The 21,672-nt window shown below is 35.8% G+C and overlaps 2 protein-coding genes across 6 annotated transcripts in view; one reads left to right on the top strand and one right to left on the bottom strand.

The window, feature by feature from the left end:
• MCPH1 (microcephalin 1) overlaps window positions 1-21,672 on the top strand; it is a 330,808-nt gene that overhangs the window by 102,162 nt on the left and 206,974 nt on the right. For all 5 annotated transcript variants that reach the window (XM_027840318.1, XM_027840317.1, XM_027840314.1 and 2 more), the window contains 2 exons: window positions 3,775-3,812; window positions 6,161-6,323. In XM_027840318.1, the coding sequence (XP_027696119.1) occupies window positions 3,775-3,812; window positions 6,161-6,323 (201 nt within the window). The remainder of the gene's footprint in view (window positions 1-3,774; window positions 3,813-6,160; window positions 6,324-21,672) is intronic.
• Window positions 1-21,672, bottom strand: part of ANGPT2 (angiopoietin 2) — a 149,970-nt gene that overhangs the window by 25,085 nt on the left and 103,213 nt on the right. The window lies entirely within an intron of this gene.

The raw sequence follows: 21,672 nt of genomic DNA, 5'->3' as shown, positions 1-21,672 counted from the left end.
TATTCTTAGTCTATTTATTGCTTGATTTTTCAGCAGGGATAGGGATAGGGATTGGACCTGTGATTTCACTGGTATAGGAAACTCCTTCTACCAGTAAAGGTAGGCACCTTCTCTGCAAATTATAATCTTTGAGAATTACCTTAAGTACTGAGTAGTACTTGTGCAGATTCACATACCCATTAAGTGTCAGAGACAATACCTGAACCTAGAGCTTCCTGGTTTCAAGACTATCTCTCTATCCACATGCTTCAGTGGTCATATTTTACCTTTTTCATCCATAGTTCAATATTGTTTAAAAGATATCCACTTTTTTTTTTTATAACTGCAGAGGTAGAATGGCAAGCAAATAGGCATCAAGCTTTAATTAGGTATTTAATATGTGCCAGGAATTGTGCTAAGAGCTGGGGATACCTATACAAGCAAAAAGAAAGATAGTGTTTGCCCTTATATTCTAATGGGGGAGAACAACCCACAAAAGGAATCTGAAAAGTAGATGGGGGATGAGTGAGATGGGGAGGAGGCAGTGGTGGAAGGGGGATGTTAATGAAGTTCAGTAAATGAGAAGCAGAGCCAGGAGGGGAAATAGAGGATGGCTGATCTCTCCCTTCCCCAAAATGGAGGCCCTTGCAGGAACTCAGCTATGGAAGAGAGGGGTAGAGGTATGTTCCATGCTCAGAAGGCAGCTGAGATGGTGTGTGGAAGTGTAGAAAGTCAAAAGCAGAATGGGGAGGGGAAAAAAGGGTGGTCAACCTGGCTGGAGTATACTTCACTTTGTATACCAAGTATGCCTACAATCTACCATATAATTTAGCGAGTATATTAAGTACTCACTATCTATCAGTTCTCAGAAGGATTAACAGTTGTTAATGTTAAACCTGCTGTTTGAGATGTCAGTGATGTGTTTCCATTGTTTGAAATAAGTAGTGGTCATTTTTCCTCCTTAAAAACCATATAGGTTAATTAATAGAACAATATGATATTGTTAAATTATTTAAATTTGTAATATGTTTGCAAATGTTTATCTTGAAAATTGGATGATTCCTTTAATATGCAATCTATAATATATTTGCTTTTGTTATTATGTATATACATGTATAGAAGTTTCTAATGCAGTTATAGATATGTGTGTATGTGTATATTATACCAATACAGCAAAATAAATATTAAATGACAGCTCTATGCCAGGCACTATGCTAAATGCTGGGAATACAAATAAGAAAAAGATAGACCCTGCCCTCAAGATGCTTACAATCTAATACAAGAAAACAGAACACAAAAGGAAGGTAAAAAGTGAGAAGGAGGAAATGGGGAGGAGGGGGGTCCCCAGGATGGGGGCATGATGATGGTGGAGTCAAAACTAAGCAGTCAAGATGGTAGGAAATGAAGAGTTGGCTGAGCTACTTAGGCCCTCTTTAAAGGGAGATTTTAGAAGTTTTTTGCAGTCTTCTAGCCCTCCAATCAGAGGGACAGACGTTACTAAGGGTAGTAATGAGATATGAATACCAAAACTGAAGCAATTTTTGTGATGATGAGTTTACTCACTATGAGCATATCCTAACAGGTAGGGGAGGGGAGGGGAGGATGATATTTATGGAGTTGATACCAAATAGTACAGGTGGTGGGAAATGAAGTAGTTGTATGTATTCACAGATCTGTGGTGACTGATAGTGTTCTTATTCCCTTACTTTTTTGGATATATGTTAGTAGATATGTATGTTAGTATCCATATTTGGAATCTGACTTTTTGTAGATAGGACCATTCGATCTCTTGGTTTCATTGACTCAGGCAAGATAAGCAGATTACAGACCTTGTCCAAATAGAAGCAGATTTGGCATCATCATAGTAATAAAATCTGACATTTATATAGTATTTTAAAGTTTACAAAGTACTTTAATACATTATTTCATTTGGCTTTTCTTTTCCCAAGTTCTCAGACTTCTCAAAATCTAAGTGCCTTAAGAATACATTCAACTGATTCATTGCTTTGATTACTTCTACTTAGCTCTATCTAGAGGTAACTTGACATTTGCATTATAGATAATCCTTTTTCAAAACTTGGACTTTTTACATGTCCAGTGTGTTTCTGGCTAAGCAGAGAGCCCATCTGGCGTGCCTCTGTAAATGGGTAGCTATTGCTCTATGAGTCCTTAATTATATGTAACCCTTCTTAGTAATCTTAAATACCCAGCTCTAGGGGGCACCAGTGTTGTTATGGCTGTGTAGCCAAAATGTCTAAATTATCCCTTAGTCTACTAGATTTTTTTATCAGACAGCTGTAGGTCAGAGGAATGTGGAAGCACAGTATTCTTTTTTTTTCCAGTTGTTTTCCTGCCTTGTGTATATTTTTCCTTCCCATTCTTTCTCCCATCTTGGGTTTTAAGTTTCCCTGTGAAAACAATTCCTCCATTTCTGTCTGTGATGCGATGTGCTATCCTACTTAGGTTTCTCATTGACTTAGAACTAACTGCCCTTTCCTCCACCCAAACACCACAACAGGGGCCCTATTCATAGCCCTATTTCCTTTCAAGATATTAATAGATAGAAGACCAGACAGAGAGGACTAAAAACCCTAATGTCATTGACAATCAGTGTTCAACAAGAAGGCTAAAAGAAAAATTAACATTGGCAATTTTCTAGACTAAAGTATATTCCTTGCAAGAATATTCTTAAGACTTTACAAAATGAGATAGCTACAAGAATAAAACAACAAATAAAGAATCTAGATTTTTGGGTCCTCTTCTACCATAATTTTTTGTTCCATTGTGAACAAGTCCTTTAATTTCTCTACATCATCCTTCATCTGTCACTACTATAGTAATGATCTCCATCACTACTTCTCTCCATAGCTTCTCTTATTTACTTACTTGGAAATGTCTAAACACAAAAACGGACTGATATTCCCTGTCAGAGTGTTCCATGAAGAATCAAAGCCCTGATGAAAATTTAATCCATGCAATAGAATGAGATCTGTTTTAGAAGAATAAGAGAACACTAGACCCACATATCTCTGAAAAAGTGATTCTCAAACCTGCAGATGTAGCCTTCTCTTTCATTCCCTGGTGAGAGGGAAATCTAAAGGAATATTGGCATACATGATGTGGCTAGCTAGTTGAAGGAAAATAGTCATCTCCTAAACTCCCTCATGCTTAGTTTTATTTTGTATAGAGTATATATTTTTCTATGTACTTGCTGTTTCCCACAGTAAAATGTAAGCTTCATGAGGTCAGGGACTATTTTTTTTCTCTTTATATCCCTGGTACCAAGCACAGTATCTGGCACATTGTATGCATTTAGTGTCTTGGTGAATTGAGTGCTAGACTTGAAGTTAGGAAGGTCTGAGTTCAGATTCAGACTGAAACTTACTAGTTTTATGACCCTAGGTAAGTCACTTAACCTCTGACTGCCTCAGTTTCCTCAACCTGAAAATGGAGATAATAGCATCTACTTCATAGGGTTGTATGAGTTCAAATGAGATAACATATATAAAATATTTTAAGCCATAAAATACCATATGCATTATTGTTTTTAATGCTGATTAATTGATTAAGGCCTTAAATTTTGAGTAGCTTAAGGGTTGTAACCATTTATAGGGTTTCCTCTTCCAGGAATATGAAACCTTTTTATTGTGCCACTGAACCAGCCCTTCATTCTTCCATCCTTTTTTAGTGCTATAATTTTGATAGAAACTACTAGAGTTAAGTTTCTGTGGGAAAAAATGGTTTTCATATTTTTGACCTTTTCTTTTTTTGTTCCTTTTCTTTTGAAATCTCTAGCCAACAAGAACATTAGTCATGACAAGCATGCCCTCTGAGTAAGTACTAGTTATTTTGATAACTTCCTATTCTGTGCAAAATGTTAGCTGAACATAAACGGCATTTACTTTCACATGCTGAACTGAATGAAACTTATTTATAGTCAGTCCAAGGAATGTAGTTTGTGTAAAGATTTAAATGGTTGCCCCTGTTACTCTGTGCCAACTAATGTCAGTGTTAGAAAACCAACAGGAATAAAAGTGAGACCATTACTTGAGTCACATGGGAAGTAAGAGGCAGTGCTTATACAATACTGTGCTATTCCTTATGCCCACAAATTAATAATACGGTAAGGGATTGGCTTCTTTTCTCTTCCATGTAAAGTATAATTGCTTTGTAAAGAATGTTACCATGTTCTGGGTCTGTCCTGGTCTGCACATGCATTTTTCAAGCTCTTAAAGAAACAGCCACTTTAGTTTGGTAGGACACCATTTCCTCTGTGGTGAATCACTGGAGACAGTTATCCCTGAATATTTGTGAAAGAGTTAATTTTCTGGCAGCCTCTTATCATTCTTCTTAAACACTTACTCAGGAAAGAACATCCAACACAAATATGGTTCCATGTTCTGTGTTATACTTGGTTGTAGTTTTTAAAATTCTGCTTTTATGGAAGGCAAGGAAGGGATTGTATGACTTTTCACCCCCCCCCCATCTCTTTCAGGTTTTGAGACATTCATCAAGTTGTAATGACATCTGTATGAAAATCCAAATTGGGTTGTGTTGGAGGGAAAGTATATGTATATTTAAAACACTTTTTAGCAAGATGTTTGTTTTTGTTTCACAGCATGGAATAAAAGGGCCAATACTTGAAACACCCTGTTTATGATTAATGTTTTTTGAAAATTCCTATAATTTTCTCCATATGTGTCACTAAATGAGTTCAGTATATTCTAAGTGAAATAATGTAGACATTGTTTGATTTTGAATGTAGGTATAGTTTTCTTTAAATCACACATTTTTGTACAAACAAAAATGTGATCCTCACCTACTCATGAAATCCCATGTTCACAAATAAAAGTTTTTTAAGTCATTTTTTTCCTTCAGTCCTCTTCTCATAATTCTCACTTTTTCCCTGCCCTCCATTGCTTTTGTATAAAAGTTAAGATATGTACATATGCATATACTTCCTATCATACTGGGAATCGTATAACAGGATCATAGATTCAAAGCATGAAAGGACCTTAGAGGCCATGTAGTCCAACCTCCTCAATATACAGATGAGGGAACTGAGGTGTCCAAGGTCATACAGATAGTAAGTGATAAAGAGGATCTGAACACAGGAATTCTTAACCTGGAATCCCCTTGGAGGACTGTGGAGAGATTTCAGTGAGTCTACAAAATTAGAGGGAAAAAAATAACTTACACCTTCATTTTCATCAATTTTTGGTTTCCTTGGTAATCCTACAGATTCTGTTTTATGCATTTAGAAATATTATTCTAAGATAGGGTCCATAGTCTTTACCTGCTAGTGAAAGGGGTCAATGATACAAAAAAGTTTGAGAAGCCCTGTCATGTTGCCAGTCCTCAAAATCCTTTTTCATCCTTCCTATAACAGAAAGTACTTCCCTTATCAAGTACCCAACAGCTCTTTCCATCTTCCATTTACTGAAGAGAATAGAATCGTGGAATATTAGAGCCACCTGGGGCCATTTAATCTAACCTCTCATTTTACAAAGAAGGGACTAGAACTCCCAAGAAGGAAAATGGTTTATACAAGACAACACAGGCTAGTTAATGGTAGACCTGGAATTATGACTTAAGTCTTTACATTCTTATTTTAGAGCTCCTTTCCCAAGGAGGAACCTCAGCTCTGTGTCACTAATTAATTATGTAATCGCCTTCCTGGGCCTCAGTTTCCTCATCTCTAAGAAGAAAAAGTTGTCAACCTGTTGCTTCCCTTCCTACTTCCTACATAACCCCACATCTTTCTACCCTCTTCAGGGATTTCAAGAAAAAAAAGGGAAAAATCACCAATTTGGAAGAATTGAACATGAGGCAGCATAGTATAATGGGTAGATAGCTATCTTCTGAGTTAGAAAGAATTTGGTTCAAGTCCTACCTTTGATAGACAGTAACTGTATAAGCCTGGACAAATCATTTAAGCATTCAGTGCCCCAGGCAACTCAAGTACACTTAATTTGCAGAGTAAGTACCAGTCTGAATTGGTAAAGGGGATTTTCCCATTCAAAGTTCTAAGTACCAATGAAATCAAAAGTGTGCTCCAAAATGGAAAAAAAAAAGGATATAATTTAGCTTTAGCTTTCTTTTTATTCAGGTTACTTGTATGTAAGTGCTGGTACAGGAGATATTTGATTTTAGTTGTGTTTTTTAATATCTTGTTTGGCAGGAAACAGAATATCATCATGCAGGTGGTGGACAAATTGAAGGACTTTTCTTTTTCATGTGACGTGTGTGAATCTACAACTCATGTAGTTGCAGGCGAGCCTCGTCGAACTCTGAATGTATTGTTGGGAATTGCCCGTGGCTGCTGGATTGTTTCTTATGAATGGGTAAGTGATGTATTGGCATTTGTTAATCTGCATATTTGAAAATGGGCAGTTTATATACCATTCCACCTTTGAACTACACTTCCTGTGAATTGTCATTTTTTTGGCTAGTGTTCCACCCAAGAAGCTAAGAATGTGGTAAGAATAGAGAAAGGAGACAAATTATCTTTCATAATGATTGTTGCTTAGCCAATAGCCAAAAGAAGACTGGGACTTAGGATGAATGTTCTTAAAATCAAATGATTGATCTTCCATGTTTGAATTAGGAATAATGTGACTTACATGGTCACCATCAACAAAACTGTTAGTGATCCTTTAAAAAGCAAGAAGAATTCCATGATTGTTTTTACAGATGGATTTGCTTAAGATGAAACATGTTCCTTTAATCCTATTTGGATATGTTTTATCATATACATAGCTTATCTATACAGTTTATGTTTTCCGTTATTTTTGTACATTCAATGTGTTTTTAATTCATTATTGTTTTCAATATTAATAAAATTTAAATTGCCTGTAATTCTTTCTAATTTTGTTTCATATTTACTTTTTAAATTTCCAACTTAGATTTTGCATTTGTAAAACCTTTCCTGCAAGCAATTAAAGACATTTTGCAAAAATGAGTTATATTCATTCCAGCCTAGCTTAAATAAGTAGAATAATTCTCTGAAAATAAATTTCAGATATAGTTCTGAAAAATGCTAAGTAGAAACATTTTCTCTTGTCATGCTCAAGCAGTTGAGCCATGTATAGGTTTTTACTGTAGCAAGTATGTGGTATCAATAGTTAGGAATAGAAAGCTAGTAACTGTCGGAATATAGCCCCTTTTTTGAGTACCTGTTAAATTTAGAGTATCAGTTAAAATACTAATTGGTTATAGGCTTCAGTTATGATTTGGAATAGATGTCCTCTTGAGGAAACTTCTCCAATTCCAAGATTTTGTGACCCTGTATAGAATTGTTTTAAATTAATTTTTATATGAATTAATTTATTTTAACTTTGTTTTTGTTGTTCACTTGATTAGTCATGTCCAATTCTTTGTGACCTTGTGGACCAACTGCCCATGGGGATTTCTTGGCAAAGATACTGGAGTGGTTTGCCATGCCCTTCTCCAGTGGATCCAGTGGATCCTTTTGTCAGACATCAGAGGTTAAGTGGCTTGCCCAGGGTCACATAGGTAGGAAAGGCCTGAGGATGGATTTGAACTCAGGACTTCCTTGACTGCAGGCCCAGTGCTCTATACACTGAACCACCAACTGCCTCGTTCTAACTCTAGAACATATTTATTGAAGTAACTATCTCTCACTTGACTGGCATCTTACAAGAATGGGAAGTTGGAGCTAACTGAATTTGTGGGTTATCAGGGTTAATCACTATTACCCTAGGCAAGCAACATAATCCATTAGACACAGAGCCCCATAATTGAAATTTTATTCTGGGTGTCCATAGATGTGTTGGTCTCTTAGTATCATATTCTTATGAAGTTAGCACTTTGTCAACTATCAGCCTTCCAAGAACAACAATCACAGTGTTAATTGACTGTGAAAGAAAGTTAATATAATAAAATGAGTCTTTACAGAAAAATACTTTAAAGACTGTGAAGTGATATCATATACATGTATATACACACAGACCTATATTATGTGTATAATTATTATTATCATTATTTTTATTATTATTTCTTATCTTTATGTTTCATGGGGCTCAGATAGAAATAGTCCTGAGGCAAGTCACTAACCTACTATTATCCTTTTATTTTTAGTGTTCAGTAAATTATTGCACAAGGAGATAAAATTTATTTCTACAATTGAATGGAAGTATTGGGATGCAGACTCCCCATCTGTAGACTCACTGAAAGTATCTTCAAGACAGTAGCTTCAGTAGCAGACAAGATGTGCTTCTTACTTTCACATTTAAAAAAACCTTTCTGCTAACTCTCTATATTTTGAAAGATTTTATTTCTACATAGTTTGAGGGTTCTGAGTGTTCAGTGTGGCACCATCTATGAAAAAATGTTTTTCTTAAATTTGTGTGGGCTGACCCTGTCCAGGTGATTGTTGACTACAGTTTTATCTGTGATATTACTCTTGTTCCGGTAGATTATTCTTGTTGAGTTCTCAGGGATATTTTGAGATTTGTATTTTTAAATACAAGGATATATTGCCTACTAGTTTATGAAGAGTAGTTATCATTTCTATAGCACTTTAAAATTTGCAAAAAACCACGTTGCATATGTTATCTTATTTGATCCTTACAACAATAGTGTGAAATAGGTGCTAGCTGTTATTTTCCCCATTTTACTGATGTGGCTGAGAGAGTTGAAATGAATTGTCAGGATTACATAGCTAGTGTCTGAGGCAGTCAGCCAATAAGTATTTATGAGGCACCACTATGTGCCAGGGAATGTGCACTGGGAATACAAGGAAAGGCAAAATACAGTCCCTTATCTCAAAGAACTCATGATTTTATAGGGGAGACAATATACAAACAAGTTATATACAGAATAAATTGGAGATAATCAGCAGAGAGAAGCAGGTACCCTTAAAAGAGATCAGGAAAGCCCCTTAAAGAAACAAACAGGATTTGACTTTGGGTCTTCCTGATTTCAAGGCCAATGTTCTATCCACAACAGGACCTCTAGGCCTAAAAAAAAAAATAGAACAATTAGCTTTTGATATATTATTCTGGCTGCTTGTCCTTGTCTTTCTAGATATTTGATAGTTGCTGGGGGGGAGGGGTTTTCAACCTACAGTGTTCTGTTGCAATTTCTACAATTTCCTTGAAAACTCTTCCCTGATGAATGCATCTGAGGTTCTTAAAAATGAGTTTTCTTCAGTTGCTGATAGTGACCTGATCTTTTATCACTATCATGAACCCCTCCATTTCTGTAAGCAAATCCACTGGATTTGGCCACTTATTAGAGGCTTTTTTGTTGGTGTATTATTGGATAATTTTGTGTGGTATTATTCTTATTTTTTCTTGTTCTCTCATATGCAAATGATTCTAGAATGTTACTGTCCTTCAGCTTTCTATGACTAATGTCTGCCAAACAATTGATCAGGTCGATAAAATAATTATTTTTTGTAATTGAATAAACTTTTGCTGCATAGGCTCATCTTCTGTATACTCATGGAAAGTATCTTTGGGATAACTCCAGTAGCACATAAATAATGACAATGAGACATACTTCATCCTCTTCCCATGTGGTTTTGATTTTTTTCTGTTAGTTCTGTTTAGTTTGACAACTTTTTACTCTGTACTATAAATTTGAAGTTTATGAATCCTGTATGGCACTATCTATTAAACATATTTTCTTTAAGCTTTTATAGGTCAGTGCAATTGGATACGACAATTTTATCTGTGATAATGGCCGAATTTCAGCACAGTTTATTGGCTGATTCTCAAAGATATTTTGATGTTTATATTTGTAGTAAGAGATTTGTCATGTTAGTTTGTGAAAGATAGTAAGCTTCTTTCATGTGGCAGACTAACCTTAGTTTCCCTTTGTGATAACATTACTAACCTGGTGGTTAAGGGGAATATTATAGGTATATTTTACCTAGATTTTATCAAAGCAGTTGATAAAGTATCTCTCTCAAAGGGGTACTTAAGAAGATAGAGGGATATGAAAGATAATGTTTATAATTTCCAGATCTATATATCCAACTCTAGCCTTTCCCCTGAGTTATAATCCCACGTAACTAACGGCCTTTTGGACATTTAAAACTGGATGTCCTGGAGACATTTCAAATTCAGCATGCTTAAAACCAAACTCATTCTCTTTCTTACCAAACCCACCTCTATTTTGAACTTCCCTAATACTGTCTGGGGAGCCACCATCTCACCATTAATGCAAGTTTACAATCTTGTTGTCATCCTTGACTCTTTATTTCCCTCACCCCACATTTCCAGTCAGTTGCCAAATACTTCCTCTACCTGCACATCTCTCCTGTATGTCCCCTTCTTTCTACTCAAATCGCCATCTCCTTAGTTCAGGCTCATGTCACCTCTTGCCTGATCTATTACAGTAGTCTTCCAAGTGGTCTCTCTGCTTTAAGTCTCTCCTACTACAATCCATCCTCTTCACAACTGCCAATGTAATTTTCCTAGAGTGCTGACCATGTTCCTCCCTCCTCTCTCCACCAGTGGCTTCCTATTACTTCTGGAATCAAATATAAACTCCTCTGTTTGGCATTTAAAGCTCTCACAACCTGGTTTCTACCTATCTTTCTAGCCTTCTTACATATTATTTCCTTCTGGTACCATTAAGGGAATTGGAGGTTGTCTATGCTTTGCAAATAGCTCCAACCTCCACCTGTCATGTACCTTCAGAGGCAGTAGGTTACACAGTGGATAGAATGCTGAGTCTGGATAACCTGAGTTCAATTCCAGCCTCACACACTTAATTAACTGTGTGACCTTTGGCCAGTCACTTAACCTCTGTTTGCCTCAGCTTACCCAACTGGAAAATGGAGATGATAAAAATAATATCTACCTTGCAGGGTTGTTGTGAGGGTCAAATGAGATAATATTTGTTTAAAAAAAAAAGCACTTAACAGTTGCTGGCATAATAGAAGGTGCTATATAAGTAAATGCTTGTTCCCTCTCACTCTCCGTGCATTCTATAGTCCAGCCATACTGGTCTACGTGCTGTTCATCAAACAGTGTTCCATCTCTCTTTTGTACTGACTTTGTCCCATGCCTGGAATGCTCTTCTTCCTCACTTCTACCTCTTAGATTCCTTGGCTTCCTTCAAGATTCAACTCAAATCCCATGTTCTGTAGCCTGGCCTGCCTAGCTGTCATTGCCTTCTCCTCTGACATTACCTTCCATCTACTCTTTATCTATCATATAGGGATGAATTTATGTGTAACATCCACTACCCTGGTGTCCCCTGTCTGAATATCAGGCACATTACATTTCATTCTTCTCCTCAGTTATCCCATATCCTTAAGGAGGTGGGGGTGGAGAGGCTTCAACCCCCCACTTAACATTTTCCCTCAAGTGTAGGGTTTGGTCCACTGTACTTTAGTTCCCTTTAACCACTAAGATTAAGATTAGCTTTTACAAAGGAATATTTATTTCAAAAGATATAACAAATATATAGACATCTTACTTAACCCATGGGTCTAAATCCGTCCTTTTTCACCTAGACTACTTTCCCTCAGCCCCTGAGAGGGGAAGGAGATTAGGTTCATTGCTTAGCTAAGTTCCTATAGAGCACTGTTCCACTTCCAAGTCCGAAATACCCCTTGCACTTCAGTCCTAGGCACCCAGGCTTCTCAGGGCTTCCTGCTTGGCTGATTTCAATGTCCTGACTCGAATTCTGGCTCCAAGGTCACAGTGGCTTAAACTCTTGGGGCACTTGAAACTGAGAAAGACAAAGAGCAGAGGACAGAAACAGAAACCCTAGGCTGAGGGAAATCTTGTAGTCACAGGACAAGAGGGAGAGCAGGGGAAAGGAAGTCTTTCCCTCACATGGGTTCATTTCACGATGTCCTCATTGTGAGTGAATTATATTCTTCATCTGCTTGATTCAGTGGGAAAGTGCCACAACTGTTTCAGTCTGGCAGTTTCTAAAGACACTGCCTGTTCTGGCCCAGCAGCTAATCGAAGGAGGCTCCTCCTACACACATGGTGAGAAGATGGGAGGGAAACCCTTTCCAGGAACAGTGTGCCTCCACGTAATGAAATCTGGACATACAGAAAGCAAGCTGATTTACATGTGTAAGCATTGTGTCCCTTATCAGGATGTGAGCTCCTTGAGGGTAGGAGCTTTTATTTTTTTTCTTTGTATCCATAGCACTTATCACAGCGCCTGGCTCATAGCATACATACAATAGTTGTTTATTGACTGGTAGATTGATGAGAATGCAGTTAGATACAGAACTAGTTGGGTAGCCCAACTCAAAATGTAGTTAATGTTTCAAAGTCAACATTATGGGAAATCTTCAGTGTAGTACCCCAGGGAGCTGTGCTTGGTGCTGTGCTGTTTAATATTATTATCTTGCTCATCATGATGTGCAGATGACACAAATTTGGAAGGAACAGCTAACTCTGGATGACAGGATCCAAAAAGATGTTGACAGGCTACAGATTGGACTGAATTTAATAAAATAAATTCAGTAGGGATAAGTATAAAGTCTTATACTTGAGTTCAAAATATTAACTTCAGAAGTTCAAAGTGGAGGAAACATGGTTAGAGAGCAGTTCGAAAAAACATTTGGGGGTTTTAGTGAATGCAAACTCAGTAAGAGGCATCAGTGTGATTAAACAGCTAAAAAAAGCTAACAATCTTTTTTTTCTTTTTTTAATTTTATTTTTAATTTATGGAATAAAACAAGCATTTTCATAACAGTATAATAAAAAGATTGTTGTACATGAAACTGCAAATTTACTATGCACAACTTGCTATTCCATTCAAATATACAACAAAATTATCATGTAAATTTCTTTTTTTCTCCCAGATCCCTTTCCTGCTCTCACCATTCCTACTTCACAAGATTGTTGTAAGGATCAAATAAGATAACATATGCAATGTGGTTTTTTGCAAATTTTAAAGTGCTATAGAAATGATAACTACTCTTCATAAACTAGTAGGCAATATATCCTTGTATTTAAAAATACAAATCTCAAAATATCCCTGAGAACTCAACAAGAATAATCTACCGGAACAAGAGTAATATCACAGATAAAACTGTAGTCAACAATCACCTGGACAGGGTCAGCCCACACAAATTTAAGAAAAACATTTTTTCATAGATGGTGCCACACTGAACACTCAGAACCCTCAAACTATGTAGAAATAAAATCTTTCAAAATATAGAGAGTTAGCAGAAAGGTTTTTTTAAATGTGAAAGTAAGAAGCACATCTTGTCTGCTACTGAAGCTACTGTCTTGAAGATACTTTCAGTGAGTCTACAGATGGGGAGTCTGCATCCCAATACTTCCATTCAATTGTAGAAATAAATTTTATCTCCTTGTGCAATAATTTACTGAACACTAAAAATAAAAGGATAATAGTAGGTTAGTGACTTGCCTCAGGACTATTTCTATCTGAGCCCCATGAAACATAAAGATAAGAAATAATAATAAAAATAATGATAATAATAATTATACACATAATATAGGTCTGTGTGTATATACATGTATATGATATCACTTCACAGTCTTTAAAGTATTTTTCTGTAAAGACTCATTTTATTATATTAACTTTCTTTCACAGGCAATTAACACTGTGATTGTTGTTCTTGGAAGGCTGATAGTTGACAAAGTGCTAACTTCATAAGAATATGATACTAAGAGACCAACACATCTATGGACACCCAGAATAAAATTTCAATTATGGGGCTCTGTGTCTAATGGATTATGTTGCTTGCCTAGGGTAATAGTGATTAACCCTGATAACCCACAAATTCAGTTAGCTCCAACTTCCCATTCTTGTAAGATGCCAGTCAAGTGAGAGATAGTTACTTCAATAAATATGTTCTAGAGTTAGAACGAGGCAGCTGGTGGTTCAGTGTATAGAGCACTGGGCCTGCAGTCAAGGAAGTCCTGAGTTCAAATCCATCCTCAGGCCTTTCCTACCTATGTGACCCTGGGCAAGCCACTTAACCTCTGATGTCTGACAAAAGGATCCACTGGATCCACTGGAGAAGGGCATGGCAAACCACTCCAGTATCTTTGCCAAGAAATCCCCATGGGCAGTTGGTCCACAAAGTCACAAAGAATTGGACATGGCTAATCAAATGAACAACAAAAACAAAGGTTAAGAAAAAGAAGAGGAAAAATCAGCATAACTGTTCACTACATTGAAGTATGTGCAGCATGAAACACTTACAGGCCTTCCACCTTTACAAAGAGGTACTGGGGATTGGGAGTGTCCTCTCATGTCTCTTCTTTCAAGACATGCTTGTTTCTTTATAATTTTGCAACAGTCGCTTTTGATTTTTTAACAGTTATTCTTTTTGTTTACATTATTGTAATCATTGTATGTGTTGTTTTCTTTGCTCAGCTTATTTCACCTTGCATCTGTGTAGATCTTTCAGTGTTTCAGAATTCATTACATTCATCATTTCTTCAAAGTTGTCTTTTTTGGGGGGGAGGGGTTGAGGCAATTGGGGTGAAGTGATTTGCCCAGAGTCACACAGCTAGTAAGTGTTATGTGTCTGAGACCAACATTCATCATTTCTTACAGCACAGTAATATTTCATTACATTTATGTACCACAATTTATTTAGTCATTCTCTCTAATCAATGGGCATCTGCTTGTTTCCAATTCTTTGCTGTAATAAAAACTACTGATATAAATATTTTTGGTTATGTGGGAACTTTCTTCTTATCAATGGCTTCCTTGGGGTATAATCCTTGTAATGGAATCACTGGGTCATAAAGTATAGACAGTTTAGTCACTTTATTTGGATAATTCCAAATTGCTTGGAAAAATGGTTCACAGATTCCACAACAATGCACTGGTATGTTTATGTTTTCACGATCCCTCCAAAGTTGTCTATTCCCATCTTTTGTCATCTTTGATCATTTGTTTGGTATGAGGTGAAATCTCAAGGTTGTTTTGATCTATATTTCTTATATTTTGGTGATTTGGAGTATTCTTTCATTTGATTATTAATAGTTTGTAATTCTTCTGAGAACTGTTTATTCTTATCTTATGACCATTTATATAGTGAGGAATGGGTTTTGGTCTTACATTTATCTGTTGATTGTCTTTATATATATTGGATACCAGACTCTTTTTAGAGTTTGATCCAAAACCTTCACTGTTTCTTTGCTAACTGCTCACAAAATGTCCTTTGAATAATATGTTCTAGAATAAAATTCAAGCATTTGAAGATTTCATCAGCCATTTGAAGACTGTCCTAATGATTTTTATCATCTGACTTGAAAATTTGTTTAAGCCACCTAAGTGCTTTTTAAATATCTCCTTATTTTTCTTTTTTTGAAAACTGGGACATTTTCCCATTGCCAACCATGTTACATCTTTTTTATTCAACACAGATGTTCAAACTTAATAGACCTTGGATCAACAATCACATTTTCCAGTTTTTTATACCTTTGGGATGTAGTACTTTCATCTTCTGACCTGGAAGCTCAGGGAAGGCCACCTAGGTGATCTTCTACTTCTTTATTTATCTTGAGTTTCAGCTGCCTGATATTCATTCATGTTTTGACCCTATCTTTCCCAGTTCAAGTTCATCTTCCTTGGCATAGAAAACATAAGCAACATGAGAATTGGATAGTTCTGCCTTTTTTGAAGGACTTCCAGGACTTTTCTAAAATTTGTGAAATATATTTTTTTCCAAAATCTCAGGTATGTGTTAGACTCTCTTTGGTCTTATTTTCCTTCATCTTCATGAGTTCTGAGATGCAGTTGTAATTTCTGTCCAAAGTTTTTGTCATTTCTTCTTCAGCAACCATCTTTTTTCTCTTTTGTCAGAATCACATTCAGAATAGTTGCCCTCCTTGCTTCATACACCTTTCAAAGAAGGAAATTATCAGAAATGCATTGAAGAATCTGTCATTGTTCTGCATTTGGCAAAAAGAGAGGTCCTATTGATGCTGAGTTATTTAAAGTCCCCTGTTACTGCTTTCATATCATGCATGATGAGGTTTCCCAAATTCTTTCTTAAAAAATTATTTTTGTGTCTGCTGTTTTCACTTTGCATCTGTTGTAGAACCCAATGAACCCCAATTTGGAACAGTCTGTTCTAAGAAAGAGACAAACGAAGTTAGGGTGTATATGTCACCATTTTAATTTCTCTCAAGCTGGCTTGACATTGCATGGGAGTTCAGTCCAAACTGGGTCCCCCTCTGTGGGCCAGTTCAGAACTGGCTCGATTTGGGATTTGGGGGTACAAGGTTATATGCTCTTCAAAGAGTAGGTTTTCCCGAAGGATATCAATCAACCAATCAAACTAAATGACTGGTCGACATATGAGGAGGTGGGCTATATTAAAATGAGGTCTTGAGTACTTGACTTAGGTCACTTAATCTTGATCAACAGAGGCTGATATCACCTGCCATCTGGATAGAGGAAGTCCCACCCCAGTCTTGGAATCTGTCTCCACCCAAACCTGAGCAAATTAAATCAATTCAGGCCTGGGTAAGAGTTTGACCAGGATAAGCTTATTATCAGTAATGTCCTTCTAAAAAACTTTGGATGGAGGGCTGGGAGCTCTGAGTCTCCAAGACACAGATTACCAAGAAAAATCATTTTTCACACAGTTCAAAATCTTCCCATGTTTCTCTATATTCTTAATATTCATTGTTTCTTACAGCATAGTAATAATCCTACCTTGTTTCCTCTAAATCTGTATTATATACCTATGGCAATAGCACTTGTTTCTTTTTCCCATTAATCTTTGCAAATACTTTCCCATTATGTTTCTCCTTTCAGTTTATATATTTTCTCCTTTGAGTATATCTTTCTAATACAAAATGTTCTTCTATTAACCTACTTTTTTCTGGTCCTTTTGAAATAAAGTTTATCTTTCCAGTTAGATATATATTCCTTTTCTAAATCTCATCCTATCATGTCTCAATAATATCTTTAATGTAGAATGTACCCACTTACAGGGTGGGAGCTGTAGTTCATCTTTTTTAATATCCACATTTTGTACATAAAGACACCTAAGGTCATTAGTCTTATTGCTGACTATCTTCTTAAGTGTCATTTCCTGTCAATTACTTATATACTCTTCTACTATTTATCTTCTTATGCCATACCTGCTATTCACTGTAGTATATGTTTAGGCAAATATGGGTGAACAGTTTTTCATGATTAGTTACTACAACCATTTTATTTGGTTCAAAACTTTCTTGATCAGATTCATAAAACTTCAGGCAGCCATATTTTTACTGGTCCTGTTAAAAGTATTCAATCCCTGATCACAAGCCCATCATTCCTATGTTTTAAGTCATGAGGTGGAAGTCCTTATCCAATTTTAAGACAACATATTTACCAGCTATTATACTTCTAAATTTTCCTTTATCTTTCAAAGCCCTTTCCTCTTTCCAGGAATCAGTTTCTTCATTTTAAAAATAACAGGTTCTGACTAGATGATCTCTAAGATACTTTCTAGTTTTGGCATTTGATGCTTCCCAGATTTTAATTCATTGAAGTAGGTTCACTTTCCTAGATTAAGAGGCTCCCATTGTCTCTCTGATGCTTTTAGAGTTCATGCTAAATCTTACTTCCTCCAGTGTCCTCCCACAAGTTATCAACAGTGGTATCAGTTCAAGCATTTGAGGATTGGGAGACCACTCTGGATTCATTTCCCTTCAGTCCCTCATTGAATGCAGAGTGGTTAGGACAATGTTTACATTTAAACAGGGAGTGTGAAGGTGAAGCAAATTCTTTTGACTTGTTACAAACAATAGCATTCAAGTCTAGGAATGTATCAAACACAGCTGCAGGAACAGGAAGTCCTTAAGTTAAGTGCCAGAGATCTGTGTAACAGTTGGGTTACGTTTGTTGTAACTGCTGCCACCAAAGACATTTTCTAGAACCCTAATAGAAGACAGAGTGAAAATGTTAGGGATATGTATGAGCTGTTCTTTTTTTTCCTTCTTTTTTTTACTTCTTTCTTTCCCCTTCCTTTCTTTTTCTTTCCTTTCTTCTTTTTTCTTCTTTTCTTTTCTTTTATTTCCAAAATATAAGAATGACCTAAGTAAATCTCAGTTTTCTGCTTTGTAAAAATAAATCTTTTAAATATGAATACAGATGTTCATGAATTTAAGATTTGAGATTTTTGAGTATTTGCTGCCAAAGTATCGGAGTTTAAACACCTCTACCTTCCCCTGTTTCCACCCAGGCCCATTCTTCCTTTCATGGTTGACTGTTTCTTCTGCCTTTGGGCCTTAAGCCTAGGGCATTCCCATATCCAGTTCAATCATTTATTTAGTACCTACTATATTCAAGACATTTTATCAACTCTGGGAGATTTGCCCCAGGAGAGCTTTCTTGAAGTATAAAGTTTATATAGCTTACCACTAAAATTTCCCAAAGGAAAATTAGCATATAATTTCACTGGCCAAATCCAAAATTTGAAAGAATATTAAATTTTTAAAAAAGTGAACTTTGGAAGGAACTTGATTAGCTAGCTGTCTAAAGCAATGCTCAGAATTTCTGATTTTGTGAGACTATTTAGAACCTGGAACTATGTCTTAATAATAATTATAGCAAGCACTTACATAGTTCTGTGGCCCTGAGCAAGTACTCTCCTTAAAAGCAGACTGGATATAAGGGAATAATTGTAACACCACACAGGGTCTTTGCAAACATTGCAGTGTAAATGCTAGTTATTTTTATTATCTTTTTAAAAAATTATTTATTTTTACTGTGCCTTAAAATTTTTGGAATTCCAATTTCTCTTCTTTTCTCCTGCCTTTCCCCCACTGCCTCCAGAAGGCAACCAAAATGATATCAATTATACATGTGAAATCATATAAACCATTTCCATATTAGCCATGTTGAAAAATAAGATAAAAAGTAAGAAACATAGCTTTTTTTTAAAGTATGCTTCAATTTGCACTTGAAGTTCATCAGATCTCTTTCTGGATGTGGATAGCATTTTTCATCATTGTTCCTTTGAAATTGTTCTGGATCATTGTATTACTCAGAGTAGCTAAGTTTTTCACATTTGATCTTCCTGACAGTATTGTTTTTACTGTGTAAAATGTTCTGGTTCTGCTCACATCACTTTGCAGCAGTTCATATAAGTCTTCTCAGGTTTTTCTGAAAGTATTCAGCTCATCATTTCTCATAGCACAATAATATTCCATCACAGTCATATACAACCTGTTCAGCCATTCTCAGTTGGTGGATATCCCATTAATTTCCAATTCTTTGCCACAACAAAAAGGGATGCTAGAATATTTTTGTAAAATAGGTCCTTTTCCCCTTTCTTTGATCTCTTTGGGATACAGACTGAGCAGTGATATTGCTGGGTCAAAGGGTATGTGCAGTTTTATATAACCCTTTGGACATTGTTCCAAATTGTTCTCCAGAATGGTTGGACTAGTTTACAACTCTGCCAGCAATGCAGTACTATCACTATTTTTCCATAACCCCTCTAGCATTTATCATTTCCTTTTTCTGTTATGTTAGGTAATCTGATAGGTATGAGGTAATACCTCAGAGCTATTTTAATTCGCATTTCTCTAATCAATAGTAATTTAGAAAACTTTTTTCATGTGACTATTAATAGCTTTGATTTCTTCTGAAAACTGCCTCTTCACATCCTTTGACCATTTATCAATTTAGGAATGGCTCTTATTTACATAAATTTGGATTAGTTCTCCATGTATTTAAGAAATGAGTCCTTTATCAGAGAAACTTGCTGTAAAAAATCACACACCCCCCACCCCGTTTTCAGCTTTCCTTCTAATTTTTTAGCTGCATTGATTTTGCTTGTGCAAAAACTTAAGTTCTTTTTTTACTTTTTTAGATTTCTTTTTTAAATATATTTTTATCTTGTTAAATATTTCCTAACTACATATAAACATTTTCAATATTCATTTTTAAAATTTTGAGTTCCAAGTTCTCTCCCTACCTTCCCTTTCCTTGAGTAGGCAAGCAGTTTGATATCAATTATTCATGTGAAGTTATAGACATTTCCATCTTATCCACATGGCAAAAGAAAAACACAGACAAAAAAACTCAAAAGAAACAAAGAAAGTTTTTTTTTTTAAGGTATGTTTCAGTCTGCATTCAGAGTCATTAGTTCTTTTTTTGGATATGGATAGGATTTTTCATCATGGGTCCTTTGGAATTGTCTTGGATCATTATCTTGATCAGAGTAGCTAAGTATTTCACAATTGATCATCCTTACAGTGTTGTTATTACTGTGTATAATATTCATCTGGTGAATTTCACTTCACTTTCCATAAGTTCATATAAGTCTTCCTAGGTTTTTTTGAAACAGTCCTGCTCATCATTTCTTATAACACAATAGTATTCTGTCATAATCATCTGCCACAACTTATTCAGTCATTCCCTAATTGATTGGCATCCCCTTGATTTCCAATTCTTTGCTACAAACAGGATCTTTTCTCTTTTTTTTTTTTGATCTCTTTGGCCTACTGCCCTAGTAGTAGTATTTCTGGGTCAAAGGGTATGCAGTTTTATAGCCCTTTAGTCATAGTTTCAAATTGTTCTCCAGAATGTTTGAACTAGTTCACAACTCTACCAACGGTGCATTAGTGTCTCGATTTTTCCACATCCCCTTCAGCATTTGTTATTTTCCTTTTCTATCATGTTAGCTGATGTGATAGGTGTGAAACAGTACCTCGGAGTTTTTTTTTTTTTAATTTGAATTTCTCTTTTCAGCAGTGATTTAGAACAGTTTTTCATGTCAGCATTTTGCATTGGTAGCTTTGATTTCTTCTTTTGAAAACTGCTTGTTCATATGGTTTGATCATTTATCAATTAGGTAACAGCTCTTATTTTTATAAATTTGGCTCAGTTCTTTATATATTTGACAAATGAGGCCTATATCAGAGCAACTTATAAAATATTTTCCCTTCTTGTTTTCCTTTTAATTTTGGCTGCATTTGTTTTGTTGTGCAAAAGTTTTTTAATGTCATATAATCAAAATTATGGTCAGCTAGATGGTGTAGTGGATAGAGCACTGGGCCTGAAATCAGAGAGATTCATTTCCCTGAATTCAAATCTGGCTTCAGACACTTACTAGCTGTGTGACTCTGGGCAAGTCACTTAACCCTGTTTGCCTTAGTTCCTCATATGTAAAATGAGCTAGAGAAGGAAATGGCAAACCACTCCAGTATTTTTGCCGAGAAAACCACAAATGGGGACACAAAGAGTTGGATATAACTGAAATGACTCAACAATAACAATAAACAAAATTAACCCTTTTACTTCCCATGATCCTCTCTATATCTTGTTTGGTCATAAACTCTTCTCTTAACCATAGATCTGACAGATCCATTTCTTATGCTTCCCTAATTTACTTGTGATATCACCTTTATGTCCAAATCATTTATCCATTTTGACCTTATCTTTGTGTACAGTATGAGATATTGGTCTATGCCTAGTTTCTTCCATTACAGACTGCTTTCTAGTTTTCCTAGCAACTTTTGTCAAATGGTGAGTTCTTACCCCAAAAGCTTGGATCTTTGAGTTTATCAAACACTAGATTACTATGATCATTTACTTCTGTATAGTATATGCCTAATCTATTCCACTGATCCACTGCTTTCCTTCTTAGTCAATGTCAGATGGTTTTAAAAAATTATCACTTTGTAATATAGTTTGAAATCTGGTAAGGGTAGGCCACCTTCCTTTACATTTTACAATTTTATTTCCTTGATATTCTTG

This window comes from Vombatus ursinus, unplaced genomic scaffold (genome assembly GCF_900497805.2).
Source record: "Vombatus ursinus unplaced genomic scaffold, bare-nosed wombat genome assembly UNPS02014841.1, whole genome shotgun sequence".
In the NCBI taxonomy this organism is placed as follows: domain Eukaryota; kingdom Metazoa; phylum Chordata; class Mammalia; order Diprotodontia; family Vombatidae; genus Vombatus; species Vombatus ursinus.
The sequence above is the reverse complement of the archived record's forward strand: the minus strand, read 5'-3'. Positions and strand labels throughout refer to the sequence as shown.